At 45.6% G+C, this 19,353-nt stretch overlaps 1 protein-coding gene across 3 annotated transcripts in view; it reads left to right on the forward strand.

Moving 5' to 3' along the window:
- DUSP13A (dual specificity phosphatase 13A) overlaps positions 1–19,353 on the forward strand; it is a 106,375-nt gene that overhangs the window by 57,853 nt on the left and 29,169 nt on the right. Inside the window, exon 3 of one of the 3 annotated variants that reach the window (XM_086921811.1) lies at positions 9,597–9,927. The exons of the other annotated variants lie outside the window; for them this stretch is intronic. Coding sequence (XP_086777937.1) covers positions 9,597–9,793 — 197 coding nt within the window. The 3' untranslated portion in view covers positions 9,794–9,927. Of the gene's footprint in view, positions 1–9,596; positions 9,928–19,353 lie in introns of those variants that run through there. 3 annotated transcript variants of the gene reach the window in all.

Genomic DNA, 19,353 nt, shown 5'->3' on the forward strand with positions numbered 1-19,353 from the left:
ACATTGTAAAATGTCATCTGTGGCCAGAGCAGGATGCTGCAATGAAGTCTACAATTCTAAGGGATGGAGACACCTTAGTGCTTAGACTTTGAGCAGAGAAAAAAGACAAGGGAACCCAATTCACTAAGGAACCTGGGTGGGTAATTATTGCCAAAAACAGTGGTTCCTGTGGAGTAATAGACTCAATATAGATAATAAGGTACACAATCGCATTGGAAAGGTTAAAATTATGTCAGAGGGCGAAGAAACCACATACACCTATGGTTTTAGTTTGATTCAATCATATTTTATATTTTACAAACACAATTCTATATACAATGAAAAAGAAAAATGTGCGTAGTGTCCCCAGTGAGAAACAGGAACCTAAAATATTGGTGACATAATTGTGACAGTATTTTACAAGGTTTCCAAGGTATTCAAAAAAGTCGACCATTTAGCAACTCAATACATAATATACAGCAGCTATATACAATAATACCCGCTGTTAATGGTCCGCTTTCTTTTGTTGTTGATGACGTTTCGACCCTATACGTGATCTAGGGTCTCATCAGGACCTATGGTTTTAGGGAGATCTGACAGGTACAATGCGCAGCAGCGTGCGGTGTACATGCCAACAGTGGGGGAAGGAGGAAAAGGAAAACAAGATACTCACAAGGACACCCAGCTGGGTACCCAAGTGAGAGGAGTGAAGGCTGGCACGCTATGGGTAGCTGAACACTGTTACTGTGTTGATGATACTCAGAGGCGTGTATGAAGACAGTGATGAGGAACTCTGGAGTTGGTGTTAATCACAAACGGTGCTGTCGCACTGATTTGTGAATCACGAATGTTCAATATGGTGGTCTGTGCCTACATATGGTATGAAACCCATCTATAAAAGCAAGTATTTTTCAATGAAGACAAATTCTTCAATAATAGCAGTCCTCAAAGCATGTGACGATTCGTGATTCACAGGTCTGCGCAACAGTACCGCGTGTGATTAACACCAACTTGAGAGTTCCTAATCACCGTCTTCATACACGTCTCTGTCCCAGAGCCCACTAGAAGTATTTGGTTTACAGGCCCTGGGCACACATAATGCACTTTACAAGGAAATTAACAGTAAACCAAATAAGCAAATTATGGAAACACTAATCCATGAAAACAATTTACAGAGGGAGCACTTGTGCTTTGGCACTGAAATGCAGTGGCAAAGTGCCCAAAGCATCTAGTCCAGTAAAGATGAAGGCCAACACACAGTAAAAACACAGGAGGCAAAGACAAAAATACAGGGGAAACCCACGCCAAGAATGTTAGGTCTAACAATAACAATTAATGATTCCACTCTAAAACTAGTGCAGTAGGAGTGAGCACAATGGATGACCAACTCTGGCAGGGAGCATATCACAGGGGTCAGTGTGGTTTGGCAGGACAGTTAGCTTGTAGTTAAAGCAGTCTACAGTTTAGTGCTAGGCTTTATGGGTAAACCGCCATAGTCTTCAATGAAGTGGACTGGCATGAACATAGATACGGCGGGCCGGAGGGCATCGCTGAACATGGTACCCTTGCCACTGTGATTGCTGTTTTCCAAATTGAGCACTCGGATGTGGGAACTACGAAACATTATAACTCTCTAAGTTTAAAATACCTTCTGACTCTGTTGTTCAAGAAGTATATTGTTACCAGCACAAGACGTTGTTGGCCCTGAGAAGCCCCTGTTTAGGGCAAAACACGTCGGTTGCATCTGCGTGTTACATTCTAAAGGTTGAAAGAAAAATAATAAAAATAACAGTCAAGCAAAATCGGACTCCTTATACATTTCTTGAAAGAATGTTATTGGTTCATTTCATGTCAAATTGCTTATTTGTTTATGTGTTGCCTCTCATCCCTGGTGTTATATATTGTATGATTCATGACCATCTGACAGCTGCTCATTTGAGGAGGGCGACATTGATGCTAAAAATTTACTTATGACTATATTGGGTGGTGCAGTGAATTAATTTTCTGAGCTGCTACTATTTCTTCAGTCTGATGCAAGAAATACAGGATGCTGAGGATGCAGGTCTGTCTGGTGACTGGGTTTTCCTGGGCCCACCTCTGAGTCCAAAAACATGGTGGGGTGACTTTGGCTACATGGTTTGATGTATCCCGGAGTCCAGTTGAGATCCTGCTGAAAATCAGTTGCCACTGATCTACTGGTCTTCGGTTACAGCAAAGTCAACAGTCCTTTAACAGAGGCTAGTGTCCATCTTTGACAACCAAACTGCACTCTGATGACTGTCCGAGATCTTTTCTGCATCAAAACTCTGACTCCCAGGCTGCACTTCGATGGTCAGAGGTAGTCAGGCAATCTTGACGCCCAGCTCCAAAAGGCAGGTTTCTTCAGCGTTTCTGATATTGTAGCTGTAACAGGAAGTCAGCCAACTGACTCTTGAAGTCAAATCTTCTGTCTGGGGCAAGGGTACGACTTTTCCTCAAGCCAGGAACCATAGGCACAGTCCTCTCTTTGCTAGTCCAAGAAGCAGCAGGTACAGTCTAGTCTTTTGTGCAGCCTCTCTTTGCCAGGTCCAGTGAACACCAGGGCAGTCTTTCTTCGGTCCTCTCTTCAGTGCATATCTGATCTGAGGTCTCAGTGCCAAGGGTGCCACTTTTATGCCCAGATCTTGCCTTTGGGGATGCAGTGGGTCCTAGCCAATGGGCTACCAGGTGCCCTCTTGCCTGATGACAGCTTCCTAAGATTGTAGACCCCCCCCCCCCCCCGTCTTGGTGAGTGGAGCTCGGTACCCAAGCCAAGAAGTGTGGCTACCTAAAGGCTGCATGTCCAGGGTAAAATTTGTTTGGCAACTGTGTCCCCTTCTCTGTACCCAAAGCCAACCTGTCTACCGACAAAAGAGTAGCTTCCATTGTTTGTCCACCATTAGCCCTTCAAAGGGGGCTTCCCTTTTGAGGATTCGACTTTGGGCTCACACCCCATTTCGCATTCCTGCAGGGAAGAGATAACACCTCTTCCACTAGCAGGCCCTTTGTGTTCCTTCCTGAGAGTTGTTCACACCTTCTCCCGGGAGGGCAAAAGGCTGTCTTGTGGCCAGAAACGCTGCGTCGACTTTACCTGTGATTCTTGAAATTCGTTATACCCCATTTTAATTAATACGTACTGTATGATATTATGTGAAAATATTAGCTATATGTTTGCTTTTATTGTTTTTAACCGTGATGAATCAATGAAATGTATATGAAATAAGAATACATTTGTATATTTTTTACCAAAGTAATCTGTTTTAGTTTACATATTTGTCAACTGATAATCAAACTTATACACAGTCATATTATCTTGCCTTGTTTTGTAATTATTTTCTTAGAATTTAGTGATTTGTACATGAGATTCTTGTTGCTCATAGTTGAAAACCCCATGTGAAAGAGTTAACTCAGCTCACTTAGGGCCCGATGTAGGTCGGTCGGTAACGGCCGAAAATCGGTATTTTCGGCCGTTACCGATCGATATACATGATTTGACATGTAGGTGCACTATTTTACCGAATCGGTAACTTTACCGATTCGGTAAAGTTACCGATTCTGTAAAATACAGAATCGGTAACTTTACCGATTCGGTAAAGTTACCGAATCGGTAAAATACCGATTCGGTAGTTTTACCGATTCGGAGCCACCCATATGTAGGTGGGACTCTTCAGAGTCCCAGGAGCCTTAACGAATCGGTATTTTACCATCAAATCCTATTTGATGGTAAAATAACGATTCCGGTGTGCATGCACATGTGTGCATGCACACCTATGCCATGTGACAGGCAGACCTGCCCTTAGGGCAGGTATGCCTGCCACATGGCACCCGTGCCTGTTTTGGGGGTGCCAGAGGGTGTCAAAGTGACACCCCCTGCACCCTTGAGAAATTCGGTATTTACCTATTCGGTAAATACCGAATCGGTAATGTCCATTCATTCCTATGGGCTTCAAAGCCCATAGGAATGAATGGGCATTACCGATTCGGTATTTACCGAATCGGTAAATACCGAATTCATCCGATTCGGTATTCCAGCACATCTGGAATACCTACATATCGGACCCATTGATTTACCGATTTTAAATTACCGAATCGGTAAAATTCGGTAATTTAAAATCGGTAAATCAATTTTACCTACATCGGGCCCAAAGACCCCTGACTAGCCAAAGGTACACATATCATCTCCTGTGGCGACCAGGCCATCTTGCCTATGTTTGTAGGTTGACAGTAGCTACTTAAACCAGGTGTGTGTAAGTACGGGGTTTATCAAATTACAAGTGTGGTTCTTAGAGAACAATATGCAATGTAATGTGGTCAATGTACGTATTGGTGAGTGCCTGATATTCTGCCTGATGTATTTTATTTTACTATTTGAGGTTTTTATATAGCACCTTCTCATCAGATAGGTATTAAGGGCCTTTAGCCAGAACCAAGCAGTTAACTTGAGTATGTCGAGGAACACCAACATACAAGAGGTTGGAAGAGAGGCTAGTGGGGAGGGGGCGTGGGAATTGACAGTATACTAGTTTTGCTTAGTTGCAGTTTTTTGCTTGGATAAGTATTTAGTTAAGTGGTAGTAGTTTGTTAAGTCATGGGATCGAATGCAGAACATGATTTCTTTTGTTACTCGCATTATTGGTAAAATTGCAGTTGAAAAGAATCTCCATTCATAATGACTGTGAGGTTTGAAATAAACTTGTCACCTGTTATGATTATTTAGTGCTCCGCGTACCTCTTAGCTAAAGTATGTGCTTTCCCAAAAATAGGCGCTTCCTTGTGCAATATATGGCTTTAAGCTGAGGTCAGTTAAGTTTGGGGTTACAGCAAGCTGGGCGAGTGGTATAATGTTGAGAGAAAGTTATGTCCTTGAATTAAAAATAATATTTTGCGATAATTAGCCTTTTAAAAGTTATTTTAGTATAATTCAAAATCCATGTAATCTTTCAACAATTATTAATTTGCGTTTTGACTAATGATTCCAGGCCCGGACTGGCCATAGCGGGTACTTCTTATGAAAGCGTATAAATGAATCCCTTCACTACTCCCATTTTTGCAAGTCTTTTTGCAGGGCATGAGGTTTCTACCAGGCGCTATTCTATTTTCCTGCCTTCATAGATGTGGGTCCCATAGCAGTACACAGTGTTCTATTCATGTCACCCACAAATGTTCACTGTCCAAAGTACAACACAGTACAACAGGGTTACGTGTAACTGTGGAATTAAAAACTGCATTGTGTCCTCTGAAAAGAACTCACTGTTTATTGTCAAAGCCAGGCTGGCTCCAACCCCAAATGGAAATCTCTATGGTGCCAATGCGATATTTTTTTAATCGAGTGACTTGCAAAACAGTAAACATGTGCCTGTCCATTTACATCAGCACACTAGCGGGGCCGTGATTGACGGGGTATGGTATTCCTAGGTGGTGGTTTTTGGCGGCATTCCTCGTTTTTTGCCTGAGCTTTTCCCTCGGGTCAGCACATTTTGCCATTCAAATTTACTTCTTTTAAACCATTCCTAAAAATACTTGGGGGAATGTATACTTTTCGCAACACAGAAAGATGATATACTGAATGCTGAACAGTGTCAAACATTCACCCAGCCGTGGCCCGTACAGGTAAAAGCGGTGGGGCGGTGGGACAGAGTGAGGGTGATTTCGACAGGTGATAACCAGGTCAAATTATTTATTTATTTATTTTTCCATGGTCATCGTCTGTCGAAATCCCCCCTCACCCAGTCCCACTGCCCCACCACTCTTACCTGTATGGGCTGCGGCTGCATTCACCCCTCCGTCCATCATCTTGTTGTGTTTGCTATGTTCACCCTAAGTGGTCAAGGGTATGCCCAGAGGTGGGTCCCTTGCTCACTGTGCCACTGGCTTCAAGCTAGCCTGGCTGATGAAGGGTAATACCCTGAAACCAGTCCCAGGGTGCTTATTTCCTTTCCAGGGAGGACCTGGAATGGCAGTTCGGACTGTTCTCAATAGGTGCAGGGCCAATACTGATTTGCCAATTGCTGGGTTCAAACTGGGGTGGCGTAGTGAGCAAAAGAAGGATGGATCCAACTCAGATCTCTTGAATGGGGGTGAGTGGTTGAAAAGGTTCAGCACTCTGTCCATCATCTTGTTGTGTTTGCTGTGTTTGCTTTAAGTGGCCTTGGATCCCTCGCTCGCTGTTCCACTGGATTCAAGCTAACCTGGCTGATGAGGGGTGATACCCTGAAACCAGTCCCAGGATACTTGTTTCTGGTTCAGAGAGGACCTGGCCAAGCTATTCGGACTGGACTGCTCCCATGAGGAGCAGGATCACAACTGATTTGCATATGGCTGGTTTCAAGCTGGTGTGGCTTGGTGGGCGAAAGAACGATGGCTTCAACCCAGATCTCTTGACTGGGGGTGAGTGGTTGAAAAGTTTCCATCCATCATCTTGTGTTTGGAATGTATACTTTTCCCCAAAATATTCCAGGACTGGAGTCGGAATTCTAAATACGCCTCCCGGAATATTTGAGGGGAAGTTGCTCTTTCTCCAGACATTCTTGGATTAGAGTTAGAATAGTACTTTTGACTTTCTAATGTCAGCCACTCCCACTGCTGCCCTAAGGGTGCAGTCCAGGGCAGGAAACACGTTCGAACGAGAAGCCACTCACTTGTGAAATAAGTCAGTATAGGGAAAGGTCTTAAGTATGATATGACCGACTAACTCTACACTAATCCTTCCCGCCTTTTAGAGTCCTGACTCATTGGAAAATCTGACATATTACCTCGGTCCTACCCTTAAAACACTTTCCTTTGTACAATAACATGTTTTAATTAGGGTGACCAACCGTCTGTAAATTTCACGGACCGTCCGTCCGTTGTCCGTGAGGATCCCTTTTACGGACGCCTTTTGTCTGTAATTTTGGGCCTTTCGGGGAGCAGCACTGCTCCCCTGCGAAAGGCCTCTGCTCCCTAAAGGGTATGTCTCGCACTCCTCTGAGCACAAGAGCAGCCCCACCCCGCCCATTGTTATTGTGTCTGCGGCTGATTGCCACATTTAGAATGACAAGGCGTCATGCTGGGCTGGTACAGCATGTGGTGGCCTCCTCCAGCCTCAGTCTTGGGCAGGGCATTCTGTCACATTGAGGTGCAAAAAACACCCATGCTGCTGATATGTGAGAATCCAGTTAATCAAAGGAAGGCAGTGAAAGAAGTTCGGAGAGGATTATAGTTCTTTCTGAGTCTCATCATTTTAGGACTGACGCATTTTCAATATTATATTCAAGGAAGCCATGGTTGCTGCTTTTTTATTTTATGCAACTAACAACTATTGACAAAGCCAATAGTTCTGGCTTGTTGTAGGTGTAACGTTACTTGTTGTATTATATATCTGGATGCAATAACAGAAGCAACAAAAATACCAGTCGGGTGGCACATTATACTAAGCACAGATTTTTAGCTTAGGCGTTTAAAGCCACACCCCATTTGGAGAGACCCCCCCTAGTTTTTTCATCCCATTTAAAGCTCTGGAAAAAACACAATGGCACAGTCGCCTCATGCCCAGGTACTCTGCATCATGCATGACTCATGCCTTCCACTTTTTCAGATTGCCTATGTGCAGGGGCATAATGAACCCTCCCCACCCCTTGCTTTAGGAACTATAGCGAGGGTGGAGTTCTTGATGGGCCTCTTCTGTCTGCAACTCTGCAGACAAAGGCTCACCTCTTAATTAATGTGAAAAGGTGAGTGAGTAAGTAAGTGAAGGGATGGGCGGATGGATGAGTAAAATGATGAATGGATGAGTGAAAGGATGGATGATGGGCGAGTGAATGGGTGGATGGATGGGTGAAATGATGGATGGATTGATGAATTGATAAGTGAAAGGGTGAATGGATGGCCGGATGAGTGAAAGGGTGGATGTAGGCTGGATGAGTGAGTGAAAGGACGGGTAGATAGACAAAAGGATGGATAGATGAGTGAAGGAGTGAAAGGGTGGATAGATGAGAGAAAGGATGGATGGATGAGTGAAAGGATAGATGTGTGATAGGTTCAATGGATGGATTCATGAGTGGATGAGTAGATGGATGGATGGGTGGATGGATGGAAGGATCGATGGCTGGAAGGATGGATGGCTAAGTGAAAGGGGGATGAAGAGAGAAAGGGATGATGAGTGGATGTGTGACTGAACGGGTGAATCGGCGGAAGGATAAGTGACTGGGTAGATGAATGAGTAAGTGAAAGGATGGCTCGATAGGTAAATGGCTGGATGGATGAGTGAATGGATGGATGGGTAGAAGAGTGGATGGATGAGTGTACGGATGGATAGGGTGAAAGGGTGGTTGGATGGATAATGGATGGATGAGTAAAAGGGTGGATGGAGGGATGGATGAGTAAAATGATGGATTGAAGGATACGTGTATGGATAGGTTTGTAAATGGCTGAATATGGACATGGATGGGCACACAGATTAAATGGCGAAAGACTGAATGATGGATGAAAGAATGATTACACATTGTAAGCCCCATTATCTTAAGCAACATTTCGTATACATTGGCTTTCACATTTATATGAGTCATTGTCTCTCTATCATATGTGTGTGTTGTAATGCACTCCAACGCTCTGCCCTACATACTTGGGATGAGTAGCACTATAAAAGAAATTAGCCTCTTCGCTGCGGGGGTTAATCCCCCGCTGTGCTGGGGGGGAGGGAGGCGTGCACAGCGCCCGCATGCTCATGACGAGCTGAGCTCGTCATGAGCTACAGTGCTCCTGTGCTCATCACGAGCTCAGCTCGTCACAGGTGCATTGGCTCCGTGGAACGTTCAGCACAGCAGGGGAATTATCCCCGCGTGTGAGTGTTCCACGGGCCATGACGAGCTGAGCTCGTCATGAGCACCGGAGTGCCGTGGCTCATGACAAGCTCAGCTCGCATTGACCATTGAAGAGGTTAAATACACATGAGAGAGGGTCTATGTGAAGATGAGGGGCACTGTTGAAGTGTGGTATCAGGGCCAGACTGGCCGGGCATCGGGCATTTCCCTGGGAACTGGAAAGATGTGTCGGGTTGGGGGGGGGGTTTGTTACCACAGAAAGACCTGCAAATTTGCATAAAGCTGCGCGCATACTGAAAAACCATGAAATGCACAATTGTCTCAATGTAAAATAAACTTATTTTCACTTGTACTTAAGTGGGTGTCTGTTTACTTACTTATATTCTTTTGCGCAACCTCCTCTGATGAGTAAAATGTACCTTTTGTTCTGAATGTTGACCTCCTGTCCTGAATTTTCGTCCTGAATTTGGACTCTTTGTCCTGAATTTTTACTCTCACTGTCCTGAATGTGCACCCATGCCAGTTGGTCACCCTAGTTTTAGTTCTCTTAATGTATTGTTTCAGCCCAAAAGTATAAGGACATTAACTATGCAGTGGCCAAGGCTCTAAATCGCGCATCAGCTTGACTGGTCACTGACACCTTGTGTGATCTTTGTGCTTGCCCCTGTTCCACAAACTTTCTCAATGACGTTATGCGCAAGAGTGGCTGCAAAAACAACTGACGTGTGAAGCTCTGTGCTCGCGTTCTGCCTGCGTTTCATTTGAGGACTAGGCTGAGCTCACGTGTGTATTTATTCCCAGGTCGGATCCTGGTGCACTGCGCAGTGGGGATCAGCAGATCGGTGACCCTGGTGCTGGCCTACCTGATGATAAGGCATCACCTGCGGCTAGAGCAGGCCATCCGGGCCGTGGCGGAGCATCGCTGGATCTGGCCTAACCGAGGCTTCCTCAAGCAGCTACTGCGCCTGGACGCGGAGCTGGCACCGCCCTGCGAGTAGAACATGGCGAGGAGACCGCTCTTTCCTCTCCTCTCAGGAGGCATCAAGGACAAGGCGCCCAGGTGGCTCGATGCCACTCACCTAGACACCAGTATTCCATTCCCCGGACTTCGCTTTTACATAATAGTGCATTCTGGGAGATGTAGTCTTGGTTCATTTTAATTGAGCCACTTGGACCAGCACACCTGATACCAATGATGTGGGAAAGCAAAGGGCATGGAATCGAAAAGTGGTGTCCTGGTGACATGGAATCATTTGGTCACCCCGGTTAAGATGCATAACGTGTGAGGCCTGACGTGGAGCTGTCTGGTAATTGGAAATCGTATTATTTTTGGAGGAAATTATTACTTTGGAGTGGAAGCCAATGGTGAAATGTCCGTCATTAGGCAGTATTGGGCCTTGTAGGTCTGTAGGCTAATGGATCCACTACAAAAATATGTTTTTGATGATCTCCTGGCCTCAGGTTCAATTCCCGGCACGTTCATTCAGCCTTTCTCACTAGTGGAGTAATAAAGAACAGCCAATCTATGAGAAAGCTTGGAGATCCCTTTCACCTCTGATGGTAGTATGCCCATATAGTGACATATACTTAGTTGTGTTCAGTCTAAAGTATCCTCATGTCGTGAAAGGGCCCCAACAAAGCTGCAGCCTCTCCCCTACCTTCTACCGTCCTCAGCATTAATTTTCCCACTACTAAGTAACTTGTTTTTATTATTAGTTGAGTGTGCATATGACTTATTCTCTACACGCCAATATGGCCTATGGTATTGTTATTTTGTTTTTGTTTTCCATTGCTTTCGAAATAAATGAGGATAAAGCGTACCCTCAAAAAGTAAACTTAGCCATGTAATGTTCCCACCATATATATTCCCAAATTTTCTATGATTTTGCGCCAAGGTTGCACCACTTTTGTGCTGCAGTGTGATGCAAAATCCATGTTGGGATTTCCAAACCCACGTAAATCAAGATTTAGGTGGCTTTCCGTGGGATTTTACCCCAAAAGATAAGCAAGGCAGCTCTTACGCTGCCTTGCAATGCCTTGCATCGGAGAGGAGTTACATGAGATGAGCATTGGCTTTCCTTGGACCAACCCATGAAGTATGATGCAAACCGTGCCTACTAAAATCAGTAAAGATGGTTTTGAGCCAAAATGGTGTGCCTACCCGAGGCTGGCATAACAAGGAGAAATATCTTTATTTCCCCTCATTACTTCCTCTTTGCATGTGTGCTGCATTCCTCATCATACATAGAAAGATAAATAAGGCTCTAAGGATAGTTTTTGTGCAGGAAGGTGTCCCTTTCTGCACTAAACCTACTCTGACCAGAAAAGAGTGCTTGTGTTGGCGCCAGGCAGCCAGAAGTACACCATCGCTACGAGAGAGCAGACTGCGTCATATCTTGGTAGATATGTCGCATTTCTGCTCTCTCCGTCTGATGCAACACAGCACAGGATATTCCTTTGTTGTGTAGCGTTAAAGTTTAGTAAATCTTGGCCACAGTCTTTTTGCTGTATTGCAAAGTGATGCTTTGGTACCCCAAGTATATGTGAAGCTCAAACCGATACTGGGATTCTGTGAGATGCTTCTTTTTTTTTTTTTTCCTCATTTGCCGCCTCGCCACCCATAACTTTTATCTGGATCCACCACTGGGCTTTTTATCTCATAAGCTGGATTTAGAGTAGTGAGGCATAGACATCACCTATTTTTGAATCCGGCCTTTCTCTAAACGGTCCTTCTTGGCCACCTGACTCAGCAAGTGTGTCTTCCTCAGGGCCGGACTGGGAACTGAAAGCAGCCCTGGCAAATTTTGCCAGACCAGCCCCCATCCGGAACGCAGCAAGCCAGCCCCCGTTCGGTGCGTAGTGAGCGAGCCCGACGGCCACTAGGGGGGTTTGGGGGGGTTCTCCCCCCAAGAAATTTTTGAAAAAACGACAGACCAAAATGGTGAATTTTTACAGCAAATTTTCATTACATATTCAAATTGTATCAACCTTCAAAGCACAGTAAACAGTAGATGATGACCTTAAAGAACATCAGGTTACCCATAGGTATTCTTTCAGAGAGCACCAAAAATAGACACAAGTAGTGAACCAGAGAGAACAAAGTAAAAGTGAGACCAGCCCCCACATGGTGTGTAGCAAGCAAGCGCGTGAGCAACCACTAGGAGGAGTTTGGGGGGTTGAACTTCTCCCCCCAAGAAAATTTGGGAGACAGAAAGGCCAAAACAAAGCATTTTTCAACACATTTTTCATTACATATTAGATTGTATTAACTTTTAACTAGCAGTAGCACCTAGGGCACAGAGGCCAGTAACTATTGAAACATCACACCCATGCAGTGTAACTCTTAATAATGATTACAATTATTCCTCTGAATTTAAGCAGTTTGTGCAATATCAGTTGTTCAGGGTACACATGTTCTGAATAATGATGAGGCTCCCTGCCCCCTCTACCCCAACCCCCAGGCGGATCCGCCAAGAGGTCTGAACACTCATGAAAAACAAATGAAGACATCTGCATAATGCATTCATTGACAAAACATATTGTATAGAAACACTGGGAGCATTAACAAGCACTGACTCCGGGAATAGGTCTGGCTATGTTTTTATGTGGGGAGGAGAGAGAGGGGAGAAGTTAGGGGGAGAGAAAGGGAGACAGAAGAAGAGAAAGGGAGAAGTAGAGGGAGAAAAAGAGGAAGAGAGTGAGAGAGAGGAAGGAGGGGAATGAGAAAGATGGGGAGAGGGATGGAAAGAGAGAGAGGGGCGAGAGAAATAAAGTGGGAGGGAGGGAAAGGGAGAGAGAGAGAGAGAGAGGAGAGAATAGAAATAGAGAGGGGAGAAAGAGAGGGGAGAGAGAGGTGGTGAGAAATACAGGGATAGAAAACTGAGAGAGGAAGGGATAGAGAGAGGGAGAGGGATCACACAGTTCCCTTTTCTGTCCCCATTTGTCTTTTCTTCTACCTTTCATCTCTACACCCCGACTGGCTCCGCTTCAGCCACCTATGGGGCAACATGCATTCCAGACAGAGCACGACTGTGGTACCTGTACGTTTCAATATTGACAGCAGGCAACACTTAAGCCAAAAGGTCCATAGTCATACAGACGTTTTAAGGTTATGGACATGAGATAAATGCACATCCACCGAGTCTGAAAGTGAAATGGAACACAATACACAGTCTGTGCTCATCCCAACACCAGCCAAGGAGCCAGCCCTCCTGGACCAAAATTGGACACCTCTGAGTCAGCATTTCAAAACTTGTTGTAAGCTGCAGCAGATCCAAAGGAAGAGATAGCTTTTTTGACATTACGTTTGTCAGCCTCGCTTTCCTTTGCTCCTCAAAGTTCAAACAAATGCGTGATCACACGATTACCTCCAAGATTTAAACACAACTGGATTTTTAGTCAAAAATATGTAGATTTCACTGTTAGGAGTTATCACTAAGGCACATGATATGGCAATTTCAATCGACACCATGGGGTCAGTTTGCAGGATACACCGCTGTGTACATTTGTACTACAATGAGGGCCTTTCTGGCTCTGCCAGTGATTTACAACAATAAAGTCTGTCTGCATCTCACTGAATAGTTTCTCAAACTAAGAGCAAAAATAGCTTGGCGCAGCCTACAGATTCCATGCCCAATTCCTCAAAGTTGCTGATCACTAATATTAATACAACCTATGCCTAGGCCGTGATTAAAGTAGGAGAACGAACAAAGCAGCCAGCCAGCCTGCTGCATTAGCTTAGTTCAAATCTCCTACTTACATCGCGGCCTGCCGCCCTGGCCGCCCGCACCATGCGCACCAAATCAAAAATTGTAATCATGATGATGATTGATTCATCATCATAATTACACATTTCTGATGTATTGCCTGCACCTGCGACGGTCCTGTCATCAGCATGTACACGCAGAGATGTGCATATACGGAGGGGGCCCGAGCCCCTCAGCCTGAGTTGTGCGCTCAGCTCAGCCTCTCACAGAGTGCTGGCCTGCAAGACAAGGAGTGCAGTGTGCTACTAAACAGATCATACTGGATGGTGGATCGCCACTAATAAGTGAGATAGCTCCTTATTTGGCAGACAACTAGCCTGGGAGTAGTGCCCTGGGTGGTCAAATTACAAGGGGGAATAGTTGACAGGCACTCCAGAAAAGTAGAGAGTTTCCCTTTGTTCTTGAAGCCAAGGAAAGTGCGATCATACTAATAATAGGCTGGTATAAATTGAGACCGAAGTAGCTGTGGGATTGTGCATTATCAAATGTTTTTGACAAGGGTATTTGGGAAAGTGGTGGCGAAATTCGGAGAGGGCCACAGTGAACAGAGCCTGTATTCCAAATATCTACCGATTTGAACATTCAGGAGGAGAATCAGCAGACAAGCAGAATGGTGGTGCAGGCAAATGGTATGCTCGCGGTAGACCCAATGCAATGTGACTAACAATCTGAAAATGTTTGAACGAAGGGCTCTAACCTACATTCTAGTGCAGGAAAGAGTAAGGTGCATACAAACATAAAGTTCATGAGGTCTTTCTTAGGGGATTGCTCACAATGGGACTACTTTGTATGCACTATTGTGGACATGCTGTTATCCTACTCAATCCAACTAACAAACTCTCATGTCCACCATTCGCCTTAACAAATTATATTTCCCACTACTAATCCAGCAAATCCTTTTTGGGTTCAGGAGTAGCGTGCTTCTCGCTGAAAAGCACTTCAATGCCTCGCCAGAGGCAGTAAGCGCTATATAAATACAATTACAATATCTCTAGACGTATATACGCGTACTATCACAATGCAAATATGGCAGTCGAAGCTGCATCATTATTTTACCATAACATGGCCGCCATAAACTGGCATGGATGCGAGCCGACGTGGAAGGCGGGTTCAGCTGGGGGGCGGGTGCCCCCTGCCCACAGCCTGGCACTCGGCTCGACGTTATTGGTTTGTTCGACAACAAAGCGCGCACCACCGGCCTAAAAAGTATTACTCTTTGATGCGACTGACTGACCATGCATTAATAATGGAAGGAGCCGCTTTCTCTGTGAGCTGTGAGTGAGTGAGCGGTGCCCATCAGATGCCCGCGCGCTCTCTCTGCTCGCGCAGATTCAGAACACTAAAGCCGGGCATTTATAATTCACATTATGAAAAGATTAAGAACCCGTTGAAAATTGGCGCCTCGGGCTGGATGCCACATCCAGGCGCACGCTGGCCACTTGAGAGGGAAATGGTGTGGAATTTGGAAAGTGTAGCCGGCGATTGCTTAAAAGTGTCCAGGCGTCGACCCGAAGCACGAGCCAGGGGCATCTTTTCCTGGCTACTGACCACGCCCCCGTTCTGCAACACCCCCACCCAGGGCGTCCTTGCCTCGCTGCAGCCACCTTGCAAGCGTGCCGTCTGTTCACCAGTCAATCTACAGGAAGTGACCTGGAAATAACCGTGTGAGTAGGGTGACCAACTGGCATGGGTACAAATTCAGGACTGTGAGTGTAAAAATTCAGGACAAAGGGTCAAAATTCAGGACAGAAATTCAGGACGGGAGTTCGAAATTCAGGACAAAAGGTAAGTTTTAAAGACACATCAGAGGAGGTTGCGCAATAGTATATAAGTAAGTAAATAGACAACCACTTAAGTACAAGTGAAAATAAGTTTATATTAGGTTGAGAAAATCGTGCACTTCATGGTTTTTGAGTATGCATGCAGCTTTGAGCAAATGTGCAAGTCTTTTTGTTCTAACAAAACAGCCCCCACCCTACTTTTCCAGGCTCCCAGGAAAACGCCTGATATCCAGTCATGCCAGTTCGGCCTTGCAACCACCCTCCAATGGTGCCCCTCATCTTCACAAAGACCCTCTCTCATGTGTTTTTAATTTCTTTTATAGTGCTACTCATCCCAAGTAAGTAGGACAGGGTGTTGGAGAGCGTTACATCACGCACATCTTATATAGAGACAATGACCCATATACATGTGAAAGTCAATGTATAGGAAATGTTACTTAAGATAATGGGGGTTACAAGGTGTAATCACCATTCATTCTGTCCTTCTATCTGTGTACCATCCATAACAATATTCAACCATTTGCAAACCTATCCATCATCTATCCTTCCATCCATCCATCATTCCACTCATCTATCCCTCCATCCACCCTTTCACTCATCCATCCCTCCATTCATTCTTTCACCCTACCCATTCATCCACTCATCCATCTACTCTTCCACTCATCCATCCATTCACTCATCCATCCAGCCATTTAACCTTTCACCGATCCAGCCAGCCTTTCACTAACTCATTCATCCACCCAGACACTCATCCTTCCACCCTTTCAGTCATCCATCCTCCCTTTCACTCTCTATCCCCCTTACACTTAGTCATCCATCCTTCCATCCACCCATATACTCATCCACTCATGAATCCATCCATTGACCCTATCACTCATCCATCCTTTCACTTATCTGTCTATCCTTTCTCTCATCCATCCACCCTTTTACTCCTTCATTCATCTATTCACCCTTTTGTCCATTTAACCTCCCTTTCACTCACTCATCCAGCCTTACATCCACCCTTTCACTCATCTATCCATACATTCATCCTTTCACTTATCAATTCATCAATCCTCCCATAAGTTCAACCATCCACGCATCCCCCCATTCACTCACGTATCATCCACCTTTTCACTCATCCACTCATCCATCCATCCATCCACTCACCCATCCATTTACAACTGACAGCAGCAACGCTCCGAAGGTCGGCTGGGCCTTATTTTACAGCTAAAGATGGAACAACGACAATCAAAATGAACAGACAAACAAAAAAAACAATGTTTAAAGTGGCCCAGGTCCAACTTGCATTCAGCCCCTGCAAAGCCGAGACATGGGGTTAACATCACCCCCCGTGCCTCCCAGGCAGAAGGACACCCCCCATGACTCCTACAGGCCACCGAAGTCCGTATCTGCATTTTTTCCCTACCTTCGCTTCAGAGGAGTTTGAACATGAACCTATTTTCCAGCAATTCTGTATTAATGTTTTAATCACGAAATCATCACTGATTAAAAAGGACCTGCTTTGAGAGTTGAAAGGAAGACGTGTGTGCATTTCCACAAGGTCGTGTCCTGTCTCGAATGCATTTCTCACACAGGCCTGATTTCTCAGCGGGCAGTGCTTCCGTTTTTTTTTATGCTTAATGCCCAGGCAGCTTGTGTGTGATTTTGTCTGCGAGTGCGTGCGTTGGTGCGAAATTATGGAATGATCAGCTAATTGCATTGAAAGAAGCAAGCTGAAGCAGCATGACGTGAGTGACCAGGTGTGCCTCTACCACCTGATAAGTTATAACCTCAGTCGCGGGCCGAGACTCGTTTATAACTTATCAGGTACATTACATAGTCAGTGTCACGTCCCCTCGACGGTCCAGAGTCCAGACCAGGTCCAGGCCTAGTCACGTCGCGCTGCTTGCTTCTTTCGGTGGGGGGGGGGGGGGGGGGGGAGCAGAAAAACGGACTCACCTCAATCAGGCCTGTTGTCTGACTACTGCTGGTGGTGGGGTGGCACTCTGTTGCAGACACACTACACAGGGGGTCGGTCCGGCAGCGCTAGCCACTGTCTGGCTATAAAATTATGGCCGCTTCAAGTGCGCACCTGACCTCGGCTTCTCAGTTAGATGCCCAATGCGCATGCGGGGACAGGAGGAGACAGGGCATAATTTTGCGCGCTGCGCACAGGCACCTCCTCCTCCGTTTGTTTACGTTAGGTTGCACCAGCACCACTTGCTGCAGTGCTGTTGTGTCAATCAAGCATGCTGGCGGCAGCGCTAGACTTATTCGGGGGCCGGGGCAGGGAACTGTAAATGATGTGCAAAGAGTGAACTCTTAGACATGATGTGACGCACGCTGTTGAGGCTGGGGCCGGGGGCCGATTTTCAGTCCGACCGTCACAGGCTGTGACGGGCGGACTGAAAATCGGCCCCCAGCCACAAAACCGGCCCCCTTTTCTAAAACCGGCCCCCACCCCCTCCAGCCTACCGGGGGATTGCCCGGTGCCCAGACTCACCAGTCCGGGCCTGGTCTTCCTCCTGCTCTATTTTTCCGTCCTGGAATACCATATACCAGCGAGATAGGCACGGGCTTAATCATCGGAAATCATAGTAAAAATTAGTCAACCAAAACATAGAAGGAAGGGTACCCAAAATCCTCGGTTTCTCTTAGAATGATCTGCAATATCAAGCTTAGCCATATACCTCATGGCTAAAAACCAAACCATTAAATTAGGGCTGAGTGGTGAGACCCATAACTTACATATCTCTCTAAGCGCTAGCAACAGTTAGATGCCCAATGCGCATGCGGGGACAGGAGGAGACAGGGCATAATTTTGCGCGCTGCGCACAGGCACCTCCTCCTCCGTTTGTTTACGTTAGGTTGCACCAGCACCACTTGCTGCAGTGCTGTTGTGTCAATCAAGCATGCTGGCGGCAGCGCTAGACTTATTCGGGGGCCGGGGCAGGGAACTGTAAATGATGTGCAAAGAGTGAACTCTTAGACATGATGTGACGCACGCTGTTGAGGCTGGGGCCGGGGGCCGATTTTCAGTCCGACCGTCACAGGCTGTGACGGGCGGACTGAAAATCGGCCCCCAGCCACAAAACCGGCCCCCTTTTCTAAAACCGGCCCCCACCCCCTCCAGCCTACCGGGGGATTGCCCGGTGCCCAGACTCACCAGTCCGGGCCTGGTCTTCCTCCTGCTCTATTTTTCCGTCCTGGAATACCATATACTAGCGAGATAGGCACGGGCTTAATCATCGGAAATCATAGTAAAAATTAGTCAACCAAAACATAGAAGGAAGGGTACCCAAAATCCTCGGTTTCTCTTAGAATGATCTGCAATATCAAGCTTAGCCATATACCTCATGGCTAAAAACCAAACCATTAAATTAGGGCTGAGTGGTGAGACCCATAACTTACATATCTCTCTAAGCGCTAGCAACATAGCATAAAAAATGAGTCTAACATTATTATTCATGTTTTTGTTTTCTAAATCATATCTTCCTGTTATAATTAATTCAGGGCTTACCTCAATATGTTGATTCAAAGATTTGGATAGGGAATTACTTACATCCAGCCAGAATTGGATTATATTTGGACAAGAAACGAACATGTGCAAGTCATCCACATTTGGGGGTTTACATTTCGGACACCCAACAATTCCGCCAGATTTAAATTTGGAAAGTCTATATGGAGACCAATATGCCCTGTGGATAGTAAACAAAAGATTTCGCCTTAGGTCTGCAGGTTTGACAATACTATAAAGCATAGACATTGTTACTTGCCATTGGTTTTCTGTCGCGATCCTTGGCAAGCTGTCCATCCACAGGGTCTCTGGTAGAACAAATGGTCCATCTTCCATTTCCAATATCGTCCAGTACCAAAAGGCAACTTCTTTCTTAAAAATCCCTATCTCCAGCTTCAACTCAAAGTCATTTTTAGTTCCAATCACAGTTTCTGAATCTTTAGCCCAACTTTGAATCTGTAAATACTTGTATCTTGAGAAAACCAACCCCCACATTTGTTGGCAGAGGCCCC

Source organism: Lissotriton vulgaris, chromosome 5 (genome assembly GCF_964263255.1).
Source record: "Lissotriton vulgaris chromosome 5, aLisVul1.2, whole genome shotgun sequence".
Classification (NCBI taxonomy): Eukaryota; Metazoa; Chordata; class Amphibia; order Caudata; family Salamandridae; genus Lissotriton; species Lissotriton vulgaris.